Source organism: Arvicola amphibius, chromosome 4, assembly GCF_903992535.2.
Source record: "Arvicola amphibius chromosome 4, mArvAmp1.2, whole genome shotgun sequence".
Lineage (NCBI taxonomy): Eukaryota > Metazoa > Chordata > Mammalia > Rodentia > Cricetidae > Arvicola > Arvicola amphibius.
In genome coordinates this window covers 26,029,241-26,047,273 of record NC_052050.1, presented here as the reverse complement: position 1 = coordinate 26,047,273, position 18,033 = coordinate 26,029,241, and the positions used below count along the sequence as shown (strand labels likewise).

General features: G+C 53.9%; 1 protein-coding gene across 1 annotated transcript; it reads right to left on the bottom strand.

Moving 5' to 3' along the window:
* Positions 1–781: 781 nt before the first annotated feature.
* Ngfr (nerve growth factor receptor) lies at positions 782–17,273 on the bottom strand. Its single transcript, XM_038326952.1, has 6 exons — positions 17,096–17,273; positions 10,669–10,810; positions 7,823–8,182; positions 4,173–4,425; positions 2,456–2,616; positions 782–1,888 (listed from the first exon to the last, which is right to left on the bottom strand). The coding sequence occupies exons 1-6, from the start codon at positions 17,162–17,164 to the stop codon at positions 1,587–1,589; spliced, it is 1,287 nt and encodes a 428-aa protein (XP_038182880.1). The 5' UTR covers positions 17,165–17,273; the 3' UTR covers positions 782–1,586.
* Between the last annotated feature and the right edge of the window lie 760 nt (positions 17,274–18,033).

Below are 18,033 nucleotides of genomic sequence, written 5' to 3'. Positions count from 1 at the left end.
GCTCATTGCAGAGGTCCATAAAAATGCCACCCGTGTACAATGTTCCTAGTGTCTTCTCAGGGTTTGGAGGACCCTGGGTGGGGAGGGGTGGTAGTCAGTCTGTGCATACCCTGCCTAGGGCTCCTTCATGCTAAATAGAGGGGCAGCCTACTCATTCCAACAGCAAGCAAAACAGAACAGGCCAGGGAGGGGGTGAAAACGCCACTGAGACCTCATGCCCCTTCCTGGCGGTGCTCAGGAAATCAGTCCTTTGCAGAGGCCTTGAAACCTAGGAGAAACCTGCCATAGACCACGGGCCAGCATCTGTTTTTCTGTTGTTGTTTCTTGCCGCATTCTCCCATCAGCCTGCTTTTCTTCACCGTAGCCTTCTGGGTGCAGCCAAACTCGGACAGACTTTGAGAAGGGGAGGGGGGAGAGCATTCCTCCACGCACGCATGCACGGGGCCCTTGGAAGGCAGACGCCAGCTCAGACACAGCAGTCCTTGGCCTGCCAAACCCGGGGGCGAGGAAGACAGCCCCCATAGAGCTCTCAGCTCAGTTCCCTTCCATGCTTTTCTGGCAGTGACCCCCAGCAGGATCTAGTCTCAGCCCAAAAAGAGCCATGGAAAAAGTAAGCTATCTATCTTAATGTGTGTGTGTGTGTGTGTGTGTGTGTGTGTGTATGTGTGTGTGTGGTGTTGGGACTGTGGAGTGGGAGTCCTTGGTCCCTGACCCCTAGGGCTGATTCTAGGGGCCAATGTTGGCTCCAGGCCTATGCCAAGAATGAGGACACTAACAGATGTACCTTTCGGCAAATGCCATTTGGGTAAGCCTGACAGAGACAGAGGAAAGCAACACCCCACTCCCCAAGCCCTTAGCCTGACTCCAGCAGGATGGGCCAATGGACCAGGTCTTGGGCAAACAGTTCCTCCGCATAATTGGGTAGGGGCCCGGAAGTGGTAGAGGGTGGGGCAGACTTGGCTTCCAGTCACTCCGTCCCTGACATCAGGACATCAGGCACTCCAGATGCCCTCATTCAGAGAGGAAGATGTCAGCCTACATTTGACCTCCCTACTGCTGGGTGGCCTGGGCCAGTCCCTGCCTCTCCTGTGAGTAAGAGGGCCATGTGGACTGGCTTTCAGCTCAGATGGGCCTGTATTCCTCTTCATCTTTGGCCAGAGTGGAGGAGGGAGGGACTAAGGAAGGTCTAGCCAACCACAGTGCTCCCTGTTCTCCAGTTCACAGTGTGGAGTCCATGACTCTGGTTCTTCAGTGCTGCCCGAGTCTCTGAGGTGCCCCTATTACCATCCGTGTTGTCAAAACCCCGGCTCTGACACAGCTAAGGTGTGGGAAAGGGAGGAAAGGCCTGAGATGGTAATTGGGGCAGCACAGGCTTGGTGTGGTCCTATCTCTCACTGGAGAGGAAGTGTGGTCAGATGCAAGGGCTCCCTCAGGGACAGCAACAGGGCTACGGTTTGGGGAGCAGGGCTCAGAGGCCCTGCACAGACTGTTGGGCTACCCCAGGGGAGGGGGACGTCTCTGGGGGGGCTGGCTAGAGCATCAGTTGTTGGAATGTGGGGCAGGACAGGGGCTCCCGGTCTCTGAGCTCACACTGGGGATGTGGCAGTGGATTCGCTGCACAGGCTCTCCACGATATCAGCTCTCTGGATGCGGCGCAGGGCGGCTAAAAGGGCGTCGAGTGTTGCGCTGTCTTGGGCACCCCAACTGGCCATCAGGGCTCGGACCGGGCAGGTCTCATGGGTGAAGGAGTCTATGTGCTCAGGTTGGTAGCCCAGCTCGCCTGCCAGATGTCGCCAGGTGTCCCCCGAGGAGCCTTTGAGCAGCTTCTCTACCTCCTCACGCTTGGTCAGGGGCAGGCTACTGTAGAGGTTGCCGTCACCCTTGAGGGCTGCAGAGGACAGACAAGAACACCCTTCAGTTCCTGACCTTGGACCCTCTTTCTTGCAGTGCGCGCAGAGAGTTGGGCCAAGGCACGCTCCCCGAGATGAGGTCCCAGATAAGGCCTGGGTGGGAGGGGCCTGGACCTTGCTGACTCACGGTCTCTTCCTCACCCTCAGCTTCCGCATCATCTTTTCCACTAGCATCCCTCCCCCCAGCAATCATCCAAACAGAGGAGGGGACCCGGCTCTTCAGCCCCAGACAACTGCAGCAAGTGTCCTAAAGCCTGGCTATGGGCCGCCAATTAGGGTGCACACTTAACCACTTGTTTCCTAGAAGTGCGGGCAGGAGGCTAATTGCAGCTACTTTGGGCAGTAATTAACCCCCAGGGGGGACAATTAGCCTGATGAGTCTGGTTGTTCCAACTTGTAAAAGCCTCGGTTCCCCCAAGTCACCCCAGGGGAAAACATTCCCCTCCCCCACATCTCCTACCCCGCCCAGCCTCTCCGACCCTGCTACCCAGCTAGTCCCCTCGGTACTCTAGCTAACCCCCCCAGGCTTTCGCCTTCCCGCTCACCCTGGCCTGAGGCAGTCTGTGTATGGGTCTGCTGGTCGTGCAGGCTCTGGCTGTCCACAGAGATGCCACTGTCGCTGTGGAGTTTTTCTCCCTCAGGTGGGGGCGTCTGGTTCACTGGTCGGCTGTTGGCTCCTTGTTTGTTTTGCTTGCAGCTGTTCCACCTGGAACCCAGGGGCAAGCCAGGTCTTGGGATGAGGGTTTGTGTCAGCCAATGCAACCAACATATCTGTGCCCATGGTCCAGGCCAGGGCCATGGTAGGTGCCCTCCGAAGTATCTAAGGAGCTTTTTTTTTTTATATATCAGTGGTTCTCAATCTTCCTAAGGCTGCGACCCTTTAATATAGTTCTTCATGTTGTGGTGACCCCCCCAACCATAAAATTATTTCCATTGCTACTTCATAACTAATTTTGGTGTTGTTATGAATCATAATTGTAAATTTCTGAGATACAGATGGTCTTAGGTGACCCCTATGAAAGGGTTGGTCAACCTCAAGGGTTTTTAGACCCATAGGTTGAGAACCTCTTCTTTACAAAAGGCTGGGAAGTGATAAGGCGCCTATTTCTATACACACACACACACACACACACACACACGCACACATGCACACATACATACACATACACTGAGAGCTCTATGGGGTAGAAGAACTTGGTAAGCATTCAGTAAAAGTTGGCAGATCAAACAGTGCATAAATAAATGACTTCCTAGAAATTCCACTTTTCCCAGTTGACCCTTCTAAAATAATCCCACATGTGAACAGTAATCACACATACACATTTCCTTGGCAATTATAAGCAATAACAAAAAAAACTGAAAATAAACCAAACGTCCATCAAGAGAGGACTGGCTAACTACATTACGGTCCAGACATGTTGAATGAGAAGCTACCAAAGATCAGATAATCTGTGTTCTGAGAAAACCTCTCCTGACGGGGATTAAGAGGGGAACGTGCACAGTAGAAGGCATCCGGTGTGTTCCCACTGAGTCTTAGAAAAGTTCTCCTTGCCTACATAAGATTATAAAAGCTAACGTGAGTGCTTCTATAACAACAGCAACAACAATGACACTCTAAACAGCTGGGAAAATTTATCCCAAAGATTTCCCACAAGATGGGCAGGATCTGAGGAGCTAAAGCGAGGCTTTTACTTCTCGCTTTAGAAGATATTGGTCTTGGGACTGCGGCTACTGCTCTAAGCTTGCTTTGCATGCTTGCAGATCTGGATTCCATCCCCCTCCCCCACCCCTGCACAAAACAAATTTGGTCTTGTTTGCATTTTCTTTTAAAAAGCGTGTATGACTTTGATGATTTAAAAACAAAACACAAGAAAAGAACGGGACGAGCATTTAAAGTTGAAAATGCCTTCTGGAGGCTTTTCTGTCTTGAAATCCTTGATGTGGGTACCACAGGAGCCCAAGGGTGACATGGAAGTTGGAGGATGACATGAAAGGAAGGGAAGAGACTCACGAATACCCAGGAGACTGTGGGGTGAGAGGGATGGAAGCAGCCAGAGGTGGCAGGAGTTAGCCTGGGAGTGGGGAGGGGCTGGAACCAGGACAAGAAAGGGAACCCTCTTCTCTTCTGTCACTCCCCTCAACCCGCCACACTCAAGAGTCAGGCGTGAGATGGTGAGCGAGGATGGGTTTAGGGTTGAATTTAAAAAGTGTGTGTGTTTTCAGGCCAAATCTCTCCTCCTCCCTCACTGTGTCCCCTCTTACCTCTTGAAAGCAATGTAGGCCACAAGGCCCACAACCACAGCAGCCAAGATGGAGCAATAGACAGGAATGAGGTTGTCAGTGGTGCCTCGGGTCACTACAGGCTGGGAGCTGCTCATTACAGTGGTCACCGTATCTGCCACTGTGCTGGCTATGAGGTCTTGATCTGGAGGTGCCTCGGGCTCCTGGGTGCTGGGGGCCGTGCTGTCGGAGCCTTCTGGGGGTGTAGACCTTGTGATCCATCGGTCAGGGATTTCTGGGGAACAGGACCACAGGAGTTAGGACCCATCCAGGCCTTCCCCTTCTCTCTGACACCCCACTGTTTCATCATGAGCCTCCAACCCCTGACAACCATGCACACCGGACCAGGCATGGAATTGGGGACTGGGACTGTGCATGAGTCAGGTTAGTGGAGAAGAGCAAGGGCTACATGACAGGAGACTTTTGTCAGTATGGGACCTTGATTTCTCCACCTAGAAAATGGGCTCTCTAAAAAGAAATGGTCTCTAAGCAAAATTTTGGCTTGGAAGATGGAACCAGAATTCTAGTCTCTGCCCAGCATCCAGGCATGAGGCAAACACACCAAGAAGTCTGAGCTGTAGAGACACTTCAAGCTGGAGCACTACCTCAATTGCTTAGAGGGATGTGACTTCTCTGGGTGGTGACCACAGCCCTCTGGAAGGATGTGGCACTTAGGTACCTGACCAGAGACGCTGCCTTGTAGGTGGCACTCAGCCCTCTTTCCTTTCTCAGACAGATGCTCCAGGTTCTAGGCTGGCACTAGAGGTAGAGAATATAGCTGACTTGCTTCATCCCAGCCAGTCCTTCCTGTGGCCAGCATGTTTCTTGTGCTGTCTAACCCCCAAACAGTCTAGCCCTGGCACCTAGAGAAGTCTGGGTCAGATAGCTGGCACCCTTGTTGGCAGGAAGCAGACATCTAGTAGAGGGAGGATCTACAAAGTAGGCACTGCCTACTGCCTCAGAAGGAACAATTCTGTGCCTGGCCACCCATCTAGGCTTGCTCATGCCATTCGGGCATTGCCAGCCTTCCTGGCAGAGGCCCCAACTTCTCCTGGCACTAGTGGGTGGGATTTTCCATTCTGCCACCCAGCCAGAGGCAGAGCTAGGGGTTGTAGGCTCTGGATGATGGCCGGGGGATACTTGTCTGGGCAAAGCAGCTTGTCCCATCCCTTCTCACTTCCCACGCTTGGGGCAGGGAGGGAAAGCAGACAGGGCATGCTAGTGGGGTTAAGGGAAGGGCACCTTGCTACCCAGCTCTGCCCTGCCCAGACTACACTGTGCCCACCCAAGCTGGAGTTGAAGCTACCCACTAGTCCTCTGAGCCTCCCTAGCTCGAGACAGAGATGCTTCAAAGGCCCCATTTTCAGCACCTTCTGAGGGGGAAGGCCTCCAGATGTGAGTCTGGAATCCATCTGGCTGGCAGTAAGGAGAAGGTTGCCATCTGCTGCCCAGTCCCACCCTTCCCCCATCCCAGGACTGGACAGAGCTGGAAGCTCTGGAAGCTGGAGCGGGGTAGGAAGTGTAAGATGCTGTCCTGTCTGGGTGTTGGACCTGAGAGGGCCTTTTTGTGCTTTGCTAGGGTAAGAGGGCAGGCTGAGGGTACAGCCTGAGCCCCAAGGCTGCAGCTATGTCTCCGTTCAGATTGACAGCCCTGACCCTGAGGCTGATGTGGGTGAGTGAGGGATGTAGAAATGAAGGCGCCTCAGGGAAGGACTGAAAACAGTGTCAAGTGTCCAGGACACCTTCCCTCACCCCCTCCAGCCTCTCTAATGGGGGTGGAGACAAGATCCAGATGTGGCCCTGTCCCCTAGCATTCCAGCCCACTAAGCCCTTGGCAGGTCCTGACAGCCATTTCCGGAATGAGCGCTATCAGGAGGAAGAGGGAGCAGGTGACCCCTCCTAAACTTCAATGTGGTGAGGGGGCCGGGCGTCTGCCCCAAGGCTGCGTGAGTCACCATGTTGACACCTGAAATGTATATGCAGAAAAGTATGCTACATTGGACAAGGGGGTGGGGGGACTGCCAACTCAAGAATCAAATTCCATTTCCTGAAAGGGTTGCTTGGCCTCAAGGCTAACATTTAACCCTTCAGAGGTCGGAGCAGAAAGAAGAACCACATAGGGATAAGCGGTCCTCTGGGGTGCCTTCTTCCAAGATTGCTGGGAAAGCAGGGTGGCGTCTGGGAGGAAATAATTCTCTAAACAGTGAGGCCCGCTTCTCTTCCAACCAGGCCGCCCTCTGGCTCTAAGCACAGCCCTGACCCTGAACCCCACTGTCCACGGAACTGCGTTACCCACTTGTCTGCTGCCTGGCTGCTGAAGCTCTCTCTCCTGGCTCAGCCTAGCTTCTGAGGCCTGTCTTGGCCCATGAAAATCTCTACCAGAGCCACCAGGGGCCCATGCCCCCTCCCTCTCCGTCTATTCAGTAAAAACACTGGAAACATATTTAGGGCCTCGATGTGGCTTACCAGCCTTCTCCACTTTGCTACTTGAGCAAGCCTAAGTCTGGGGATAGGGGAGGCTCTGTCTGGCTGTCAGGAGCCCTCTCTGCCCCAAGGACAGGTGATCTCTCTGTGTATCTTCTGCTCAATTGGAGGCTGACAGAAAGCAGAAACTGCTGCCTCCATCAGAGTGGATAATCTCTAAAGCTATCTTCTCCCTCCAGGAACTAGGGGCTGGGTTGTGGTGCCCCCTCATTGAACCAGTGCCAAGGGCTATCCCTATCCAGCAAAGTTAGGGACTCCCTGAAGACGGCACTTTTGCCTGCTCAGTGTGAGCACACCCGAGGTTAGGGTCCATGGGCACAGCCACAAGCTGGTGGACAGAATGGGAAAGTACCACCAGCTCACCTCCAAGTGCCATCTGAGAAGAACACTACCAACCAGTGACCATGGTGGCTGTGCCCTGGCTCCCAGGTGCCTCCTCTCCCAGGATCCCCCATCTCCTAGAGGCAAGCTATCAGGATAAGGCAGGCCCACCTAGCTCCTACAGCCCCCAGTAGACAATAGCCTTCCAAGCATACCCCACCTTATCCTACCCTCTCCCCGAACCCATAATTACCACTCCTCTTTTGTTCCACAGTACTACTTCTTTCATTACCAGACCATTTACTGCAGCCAACTCTATCTATCTCACTAAACTGCCGCGATGCCTGCACCTCATCACACACACACACACATACCATGAGAAGAATGTGCCTGAGGTCACTCGGAGCTGAATTGATGTGGGATTGCTACCGCCATCATCACCACCTGCATCTGGCCTCATAGCTGAAGGGTCCTCACTCCTGTAGGTCACCAGGCCCACTCCAGCTCAGAAAACCTGCCTCAGGCCCGAAGGAGGCCTGCTTCAGACTCTGGCATCTATGGCTCCTTTCAGGTGCCGTTTGCCACCCACGTAATCTCTGGAAGAGGAGTTAGGAAGACTTCTTCCAGTGAACACTAAGTCGGCCTTTCCCAACGTCAGTCCAAAGAAGGAATTAGTGAAAAGGGTTTTGCACTGAAGTCGAATCTGGAATCACCACTTCTGTTCCCTGGTCAAGGCCCGCCGGGGCCCTTATGACCCCTAGAGGGCGCCCTTCCTCACAAATCCAGCCCTGCGCCCCCCACATCACCTAGCCTGGGACTATACTCACCCTCGCACTCGGCGTCAGCCCAGGGCTTGCACTCCCGTAACTCACGCTCAGTGTCCTCGCACACTGTGCAGGGCAGGCACGGATCCACGTGGTTAGCTTCGTCTGAGTATGTGCCCTCTGGGCACTCTTCACACACTGTGTTCTGTTTGTCCTGGCAGGAGAACACGAGTCCTGAGCCCACCTCGCACACGCTGCACGCCTCGCAGCGGCCAGTCTCCTCGTCCTGGTAGTAGCCATAGGCACAGCGGCACACTGCATCATCTGCCTCGACACAGGGAGCCGACATGCTCTGCAGGCCCAGGCATTCGGTGCACGGCTTGCACGGCTCAGTGGCGCTCACCACATCAGAGAATGTCACACCTGAGGACACAGGCACAGGTGGGGAAGCATCAGCCTCAGAACTTAGTCACTTGGGATGAAGAGCCTCTGCCTGAGCTGTCCTTCAGTCCTCTGACCCAGTACACAGGGGCCGTTTCCAAGCTCACTTTGGCCTCACTCTGAAATAGGGGATGTGAACTCTGCAAACTCAGAATAGCTTTGGGGGAGGAGGGGGGCGGTATTTGCCTGCTGAGAAGAGATCAGGGAAGGAGGGAAGAGGCAGGGCCAGCTCTCAGTCCCTTCCATCCCAGGGAGAGAATGTCCTATCAACAGCATTACAGGAGGACCTGTATTTATTGGCTGGGGTGTTGAAGAAGCTGAGAACCAGGGAAGGAGGGGAAGCTTTGCATGTGGAGGTGAAGACAGAGTATAGGGGTGGAGAATGGGGAGCTACAGTGAGCTTCCACGTTGACACTGTCTAAAGGCGCCAAGGGTCATATCCTGGGAAGTGTGGGTGCCGTGGTGAGGCAAAGGGTGGAGAAAATTGGAACGGCAGAAGTGGAGACAGGAGAGAGAAAACAAACAGGCAGGAAGCCTGGGCAACACATCTATTTCTAGTCGGTTCCTACAGAGCTACCTGCTTTCTTTTCCTAGAGATGAGGCATATCTGCTTCAAAACTCACACCTATAACTTATTAGATCTGTGAGCTAAACCTTTCTGAGCATTTTCCTTTCTCTGTGAAACAGAAAATAATAAAAACCAGGTATGGCAGGGTACAGGAGGATGGTGAATTCAAGGCCAACCTGCTCTACAGAGTGATTTTTTGAGGTTAGCCTGGTCAACACAGTGAGAACCTGTCTCAAAACTAAATAAATCAGTAACATTCCCCAACCCATAGGGTTCTGATGGAGAATACGTGACAGGCTCCATGGATGAGCAGTAATAAGGACTTCCGTGATTGAGCTACAGCCAGATAGCAGAAAGCACCTGTCTGGCGAGAAATCTGATCTCTTCAAATGAGAGGGTGCGGATATGGGGGTGGGGTGGGGGCTAGGCACACTGGATGGAAAGAGCAAGCCGGCTCCTGGGAAAAATACAGAAATTAGCTGGAAGACCCCTGGGAGTAGGTTTTGGATGGTGTGAAAACTGTGGTCTTTTTTGGCAGAGCATGAAGGCAGGGGCTTAATGGGCTTCCTAGTGGAAACGTTTTGTGAGGATGGAGGGAAAGCCTGCTGGGGTCTCCAGCCCATAAAGTAGGCTCGTAAAGGCAGCCTGTTAACACAGCTGGAGGGGAGTGTGGTGGGGGAACCCAAAGGGGAGGGCAGAGAAAGGGAATGAGGCAGGGAGGCTGCTGCAGCCCCCTCTGAGCTGCCCTTGGTTCCTGTTGACCTTCCTCTCCCCTAATACCTGACACGGTCCTCCCCTGAGCTCTGAAGCCACCAGCTGCTAAAGAAGGATGCATTGGGGTGGAGGGGCATGGCCTAGGGCAGCTACATACTCTGCCTTGGGAGAGAGACTCTGAAGCCAAGGAAGGTCAGGTACCACCTTCCAAGGGTGCAGAGCCTTCCCATCTAGCCCAGGGGTCCGACTGCTGGGGAGAAGGTTACAAAAGACACAAGTACAGTGGTAGAAATACATGGGTTTGAGAACACTAAGGAGTGGGGGTGCCTGAAGGTGGGACAGGCTCAGGAGGGAGCATGCAGAGGTAAGACTAGGTTCACAGATGTCTCAGAGTCCCCAGCTCTGTATTCCGTTACCAGCAGCTCTCCTAGTGGGGACGGGGTGCCAGGCAGATGCAGGACCCTACTGGCGGCTAACAGAAAAGCAACTCTGCCTTGGGGTTGGGGCAGCAGCAGAGCAATGAGGTATCAAGCAGCAGAGACCATGACTCCTGGTTCCACAGGACACAGAACTCACAAGAGGATGAGAACAGAGCTGTCATCCTCCTGTCCCTGTTCTCCACCACTCCTGGAAGATGAGATTGTTTCCTTCTGAAGGAAATGCCAGGCAGCTCCCCTCTGCTGCTCCCACCTGGTGCCATTCCATAGTAAAAGGGTATCCTTGTGCTCCAGCCCCTATCCTTCCTGGCATCAGAAAGCCACAGAGCAGGAGGGGCAGCTATACCCTCCCAGGATCCCCCAAGGTCAATTTCCAGGGCAGCCAGGATTTGATCCTCCTTCCCTTCCCCCAAACCCATAGAGGGTAGGCTGCAACCATTGATCTTGCAGTGCAGAAGGTATTTTTAGCTGGGCTGAGCAGCAGCTTCTTCTTCTTGCCTGGCCACACTCTTCTACTGGCCTCTCTGCTTGGGGGCTGGGAAGGGGGACCCCTCTGGGGATTCCCCCATCAGGTCCCCCTCCTCCACCTGCACACTCCATTTCCTCAGCATCCCTCTGCCTTTTATATCATCTCCTGCTCACTTCTGGTGACCATACAGAGGTTGGCAGGGGACTTGCCAGGAGGCGGGACACTGGCAAGTGCTGTTCCGCACATGCTACACCTTCCCCCTTTGCCAGCCTGTACTCACTGTCCAGGCAGGGTTCACACACGGTCTGGTTGGCTCCACAAAGCTGGGCCACGCCTTCACCCAAGTTGCAGGCTTTGCAGCATTCTCCGCTATGAGTGTACAAGCCTGTGGAACATGTCCCCTCGGCACCTCCAAGGGACACCTAGGTGGAAGAAGATCACAAGGTCAGTCTGACAGGAGAAGGGGGGGTGGTATCTTTCAGGGGATCAAACGCCTCCCTCCTAATACCTTCTATTGGAACCACCTGGGCTGGGATGAGCTCACCCGGGAGGCATTAGGAGGATCAAAGCTGGCAGGAAGGAAGGCTGAGGGGGGACAGTGCACCCTTGACTGCTGCTGGGGTGTGAGGTCACAGCCTCGGTGGCTAACCTTCTGCAAAGTTCACCTTGGGGTTACTGCCCCTCATGGAGCCTTGAGGATATACCACATGGGGAGGGCAGCCTGAGACCGACTTCCAGAATGACTGGACAGGTTGCAGCTTGCTCAGGGCTCCTGGCCAAGGGGGCCAGTGGAGCTAAAATCTGGCCCATACTCCGTTTGCTAAGCCTCACATCTGCAGGGCTACGATTACCCAGAGGCAGGGCCTTTTCCTAACAAAGGGGAACAGGGCCCTTCTCCGGGTCTCATTTCACATATTAAATGTCTAAAGGGAGTTGTCTATGTCCAAGAAGTCTGGGTCTTGGGTTCAAATCGTGACTCTGTACTGGAGGTTTCTGGCCTGCCTGGTTTCCTTTTGGAGTTTTTCACCTCCCTGCAGATGAAGACAGTGACATCTTGGTGCCAGGACAAAGGAAAGGCTGATGGGCAAGTCTGGCGCCAAGACAGGGAGAAAGGGACGCCTGTGCCTGTTATCAGTAGCTGCTCTCACGATCCAGCAACCCTGTTCCACCAGAGTTGACTTCCAGTCTCTAGCCTGACTCCATCCCCTCCCCTCCCCTCCCATGTGGCCCCTGGGAACAGAGCTGGAACAGGGGAAAAGGGGAATCAAATTCCTACCACTAAAGCATCTTTGCTCATGATGGAACAACTTAGCACCAGATTTCCCCAGAGGGAGGGGCTGCGAGAGGTTTGCTTTGTTTCTGTTCCTTAAAGAACAACCTTAATGTCTAATAAAACTCCAAAGCCTTCTCTGCGGGCTCCAGACCTTGCACACACACACCCCCCTCTGATGCCGAGCAATTTGGGCTCTTGTCGTGAGACCAGGGAGCTTTACAAGCTTGCTCGGCATTCCCCTCCAGCTTCCATGCTGGACAGATCTTTGCCAAGACACCAAAAACCCACGGTGTTCTCACCAGAGATTGATGGGGAAGAAAATACAGATGTAGGGGGACACTGGGTGATACCCTAGGGTCAAGGCGGCCTCCATGAGCCCAGCAGGGACAATGCAGGCAGTACAGGAATCTGCCACCATCTCCTCCCAGGTGCCAGCAGTAAGAGTGCTGGCTGGTCACATCTGCAGACCAGGAGCCTGAGGTGGGCTTTTCTCAGGAGCTGAGATTCCAGAAGGGTCTTTTCTCATTTCCTTTCATCACTTAGGGCTCTTCTTAAATAGCACATCCTTGAGGAAGTGCTCCTGTCATCCCACCGCTCCCAGATTAGACAGGCAGAGTTATGGACATGAGGTTGACCTTCTGTCTCCTGCCGTACCTGGCACAGAGTCGGGAGCCAATGGACACAATTGTGTAACTTAAGGATAGGAAGCTACCAGATGCCTTCAGTTACCTAGAAATCTGGAGGACTGACTTTGGATGGTGATGTGTCCTCAGGAGCAAAAAAGAAAGAAAGAAAAAAGGAAAGAGGGAAGGAAGAAAGAAGAAATGTGCTGTGCTCCAGTGTCTTTTTCCATGACCTGGGGGCCGCGCCCGCCTCTGGCTCTGCAGTTTATCCATCTCTAGGGTACTGGCTGGTAGCAACAGCGATTACTCAGGGCTGCAGTGCAGCAGGTGCTCTCGTGTTCTTGCTCTTAGATGACCACATTTTTTGTCATCTTGTCAGCTTTTTGATACTTTTCCTGTCCCTTCTCTTCCTGTCAAAGTATCAGTTGTCACTTCTCGGTCCGATCATAGTGTGACCGGAAGATTTCCTGTCCCAGAATCATAATGTGACAGTTCTAATAGAGTCTTTCAAATGATGTCACTGGACTTGAAAAAAAAAAACAAAGAAAGAAACTGTCTGGGAGCCAGGTGCACGCATGCCTGTCATCCCTGCATCGGGGGTGGGGGTGGGGCAAGAAAAGAGGATCTCTAGTACAAGGCAGCCAGGACTACACAGAGAGAAATGGAGATGAGGGGTGGGGGAGTGTATGTGTGAAGTAGGAGCTGGCATCCAGGAATGGTACCCTGCGTCAAACATTTGTCCATAATTACTGCCCATTCCCCTTCTTCCCTTGATAGGAGTTCCTCATCACTTGGGACCAGAGTGACAGACAGGGTTATTAATTTCTCTGTGCCTGTTTCCTACCAGTAGGTAGCCATGACAACACCCGCCTCAAACTGCTGTATTAAATGAGTGGGTGATGTGGCATCAAGGTTCTTCAGAATTCTTCTTTTAGCAGGTGACACACACCTTTCATCCGAGAGACAGAAGCTGGGGGAATCCCTGTGAGTTCCAGGACAGCTGGCGCTGTTACACAGAGAAACCTTGTCTTAAAAAAACCAACCAACAAACCAACCAACCAACAAACAAACAAAAACCTCTTCTCTTCCCCCAGTGTATGTTCCCTTTGTGGACCTGTGGTGCCTACCACTGCTCCACTTAACCAAGGTCAGCAGAGAGTTGGAGAGTGTATGCTGGGGAGTGGGGCTGTATGGTTCTTATGGGAGACACAGTAGGTTAGGGCAAGCATCCCTGCCAAGAACCTGCTCTCACCACTCCTCCCCACTCCTTTCAGGATTTGTATTTAAAGTCAAGGCCCCATAATCTGCATTCACATCTGTACTTGGTTTATGTTGCCTCTGTCATAAAATCCTAGATTTGCTGCAAAAAGTCTGTGATTTTGAGCATCTTATTCTTCCTAGATCTCAGTTTTCCTTTCTCAAACTCTAGACTGAGCATGACTCCTGCACAGGGTGACTGGGAGAACTGAATGGGATAATGCATGCAGAGCTGTCTGGCGTAGAGTTGGGGTTCAGTCGATGGTAGTTATTGAGGAAGTCACATGTCTTGGGGAGCATGAGCTGCTGACTCCTGGGAAAACAAGACAGTAAGGGAGCCACCTGCCAAGCAGGAAAGTGTGACTAGAGTTCCGACTAATTGCTCCAAAATCCCATCCAAATTGGTCAATTTATCAAAATGACAGGCCCATTTGCCTGATAGTTCTATCTATTACATTTATTCATTTCAAAGCTGATAGCATGACTTCTCCATTTTTCAGAATGTTTTCCATCTATTTTTGTCATGGCAGGGCTTTCCGTGCTCGGATGAATTGACTTTTTTTTCTTTTTAAATTGGACAAAACAGAAAACGCACCAGTGTTTGCAACTAGATGGATGTTTCCAAGAGCTCAATCCTGACCCTTCACAGCAGCTTCAGAGAGGGTTCCTCAGAGAATAGACGCCTGGCCACAGGCCACATGGGGAAGGAGAGGTTTTCCAATATCTGGAGAGCCTAAGCTAGATTCAAACCCAGGGGTGGGCATTGGCTTCCGGCCTCTCTCCCCACCGCTCTGGACCGCTGTTGATTCCCTAAGAAACTGCCTTGTGGAGACTTGAAGAGGGGCTAGGGCTCTGATCACGTGGATCAGGGGAGTGGCTCAGTTCAGAGGCACAGGGCAGGGTCTAAGGCACGCAGCCAGTTGGCAGCTCAGGGCCACACCCCCTTTCATGATCTGCAAGTGAAGCTGAAAAGGTGAGGAGGAAAGCCCAAAGTCTTGACTCCCAGCTTCCCACAGACCACCTCTGCTTTCCAACTGGGAGAGCCTGGTGTCCAGCCTAAGTTTCCCAGGGTTCAGCTTCCTCACCTGTAAAGTGGGAATTCAAGCTAAATTTACCTTTCTGGGACCTAAGGAGTATATAATGTAAAAGTACCTACGACAGTGCGGGTCACAGCGTAGGCACTTCACAAACGTTCTTACGTCCTCTCTTCCAACTCATCCCCTAGGGAGGAAGCCAGGTGCTGGAACCAACCTGGGCTGGCCAGGTAAGGTGGAGGCTTTTCCTTCCGGGTACCGCCACACCATCCGCCCTCCACGCCAGCCCCGACGCTCACGCTGCCCATTTGCTGCCTACGCCGCTGCATCCCTATTAGGAGCATTAGCCAGCCCGGAGGCTCCGGTTACAGACGTCTGAATGACAAAGTGCCTCCATTACCGGCGCGGCCCGCCAGCAGACTGGCCGGGATGCGCTCTGGTTTCAGCACTCTGTCAGGAAGAGGCTCGGACCGCTGAATTGGCTCATACCGAACAATCTGCGGCGGAGGTGGAAAGTAGAGCCCTTGGAGCTCAGGTCGGAAGGTTCTGTGCCCGGTCCACCTTGCTGAGGCCTCAAGGCCCCCTCTCCTCCCTTGCGCGCCTTTTCTGAACTCAGGGATGTCCTCCTGCCCGGATCCAGAGGCCACGCCCTCACCTCTCGGAGATCAGAAACACACACAGCGCCTGAGGCATCCTTAACCGGGGAGACTAGTCAACAAACACCCTTGCAGCCACTCCCAAGTCCCCCGGAGGAAGCCACAGGTTCTAACTGACAGCTCCTGGGAACCAGGCTTGAGCTTTGAGGATGAAACCGGAGTTTGAAGAGGTTCTCCAGCCTCTCGCTTCCATATTCCACTTCCGTCTATCCTTTGGGATGGTGTCACCCCCATCTCTGCTGTGAAACGAAGCTGATACCCTCCACCCACCAGCTGCTCCCCTGAGTAGAGAGAGCACAGAGCTGGAATGAGGTGAGGGGTCATCTGGCCACAGGACCCTGACCCAACTTGCTTGCGAGATCTTGGCCAACTTGTTTAACTCAAAAGTCTCTGCCTCCCTTATCAGTAAGATAGAGATTTGGGGGCACAGTGCTAGATGAAGAAAAAGGTGGAGGGAAGAGTGAGGATGCCACTTTCATCGCCAACCTTTCCTAAGATCTGATAAGAAATACCCAGAGTACTCGGGTTCTTAGCAAGACCTGATGACCTAGCTGGAGTTGGTGCCTCTGAATAACAATCCGACAGAATCCGAGACATCCAAGAGCCCCCTGCCTCATTTCAGAAGGGTTCACTGACTTTTATCGAAAGCCTAGCCAGATGTGGGAGGAATAATGACCCTATTAAGTTCTGGACCGGAAGGAGCGCGAAGGGCACAGGACCTGAGGCTGCTTAACTTAGAAAGGGTGCAGTGCGAAGCCCCAGGCGCGCACGCAACTGCAAACAGCAATCCTGCACCTTGCAGTGCCCCCTGCGGGTCGCCTGGAGTTTGTGCATTCCCGGAGCTGTGCTTTGCGGGTACCGCCTTGGGCGTCCCAGCGCTACTCATCCTGAGACCCGGTGGGCGTCAGATAGGGTAGGGGAATGCGGGCTCAGTCTCTCTGGGTCCACTGCATTGCCTCAAACCGTGTGAAAAGGCTTGCCAAGGATCCACTCTGGGAGCGAATTTGCCCCAGTGAAGCGGATGCTCCCTTCCCAGCCTAGGATGCCCAGATGCAATTCCCGGACTGGGCGAGGCCGCAAGAAAAAAAACGCTAGAACCCACGCGGGAAACGTCTGTCTTTGCTGTCCTCATCCCACTGTCCTTGAGTAGGCAGGCGGGGCCCCGAGCACTTTAGGATACGCGCCGCTTTCCATCTCTCTACCTCTTTGGTGGCAGTCTCTTTTCTGCCCTCCTTTAAGCCTACTTCTCGCTCTTCAACCTCTCTGCCACTCCCGAATCGCTCTTTTCGACGCCCCTCCCCCCCATTGTCTGGCCGGTCCCCATTGTCCATGCCCGGTCCCCTCTGCCTTCAGTCCCTTCAGCCGCCTCCCCCATTGTTCCGTCGCTAGCCCCTCACATCTCTAGCGCCGATCTCATCCCCCTCCTTTCTCTCCTCGGTTCTGTCCTACAACTCCCCAAGGACTAAGATGCTAAAGGGAAAAGTCCTCTCCGGATCCCAGAATTCACACGCCGTCGTCAAAAGAACCCAGGCGCCAGTGACTCCCAAACCTCCTCCCGAGAGACCCCTTCCAGTCCCCTACACCGTCCCCACCGTAATACCCAAGGACCAGCAGCACTAAGGATCAGCATCGGTGCCACAGTCCTGTCCGCATCTCTATCCTGGGACTGGGTCGCCTCTGCGCTCTGAAAGTCCCAAAAGCTAGAAGCGCCCCTGTGGGTCACGACACTGCAGCTCCTCCGCCACCCGTTCCCAGCATCTGGGACCTTGACGCCCTATTCTGTTCCCTGGGTGGTGGCACTCGGATCCCCTTGGGGTTCGGCTCCTGAAAAAGGTTAACAGGCGTCTCTCCCGCTACCACTTACCCCTAGAAGCAGCAGCAGCAGCAGGCGCGACTGGTCCATGGCGCTGCAGTCAGCACCTGCCCTTATCATTCGCCTCCGGCGACAGCGCTTCGCTTCTAGCTCAGTCCGCTCTGCCGGCCGAAGGGTTGCGCTGAGCTGCGCTGCGCTCCAGCGCCCGCTGCCCGCTGAAGCAGACGGAGGCTCCACTCGCTCTGGCTGAGTGCGGGCGGGAGCGGCTGGGTAAAGGCAGTGCAGCAGCCCCGCCTCCTCCCCGCCCAGCCCGCCCAACTACCACCCCCCCATCCCTCCGGAACCGCGCCCGCCCGGCCGCTGGGCCGCATCGGGGTGGGGAGTCCGGAGCAGCCAAGGGAAGGCGTGCGGGGGGGTGGGGTGGGGGGGAGCCGCGCCCGTGTGCCCCGCTGCGGCTTCTCTGCGGGCTGTCTGTCCCACGTACTCAGGGCACTGCGGGTTATGCTGAGCATCCGTGTCGGATGCTGTGGATCCAGCAGGGGCCCTTGCTCTCCTACTGATGAGGCCTGCCTCAGGGTTCACTCTTTAAAACATCTTCCTCAGCCTCTTGGTTCCTAGTTCCCTACCCACCCCTCATTCCGGGAATGCTGCTGCCCTCCTTTTATGATTAAGTCTACACCGAATTCCGACCCGTCCCCTCTACTGCTTCCCACTTGTGGAGCACGGGGTTCCTTGAGACATTCAAGGTGGAATCCATCCCAATATCATAATTTGGGTGCTCTCTCTCTCTCTCTCTCTCTCTCTCACACACACACACACACACACACGCACGCACGCACGCACGCACGCACACGGGATTGAACCTAGGACTTCACACATGCCAAGCGAATATCCTATCACTGAACTATATCTCCAGCCTTTCAAAGCCATGAGTGCAAAGAAGTCACAACTGTGCACACAAAAGCCAGGAATACACAGATGCACTCTCG

Excerpts from the sequence above, each read along its gene's own strand:
- Ngfr (XM_038326952.1), bottom strand. The coding sequence starts at position 17,164 with ATGATAAGGGCAGGTGCTGACTGCAGCGCCATGGACCAGTCGCGCCTG. Across the intron at positions 10,811-17,095 it reads TGCTGCTGCTGCTTCTAGGG|GTGTCCCTTGGAGGTGCCGA; the intron begins GTAAGTGGTAGC and ends TCTTCCACCTAG. Across the intron at positions 8,183-10,668 it reads GTGTGAACCCTGCCTGGACA|GTGTGACATTCTCTGATGTG; the intron begins GTGAGTACAGGC and ends CTGTGTCCTCAG.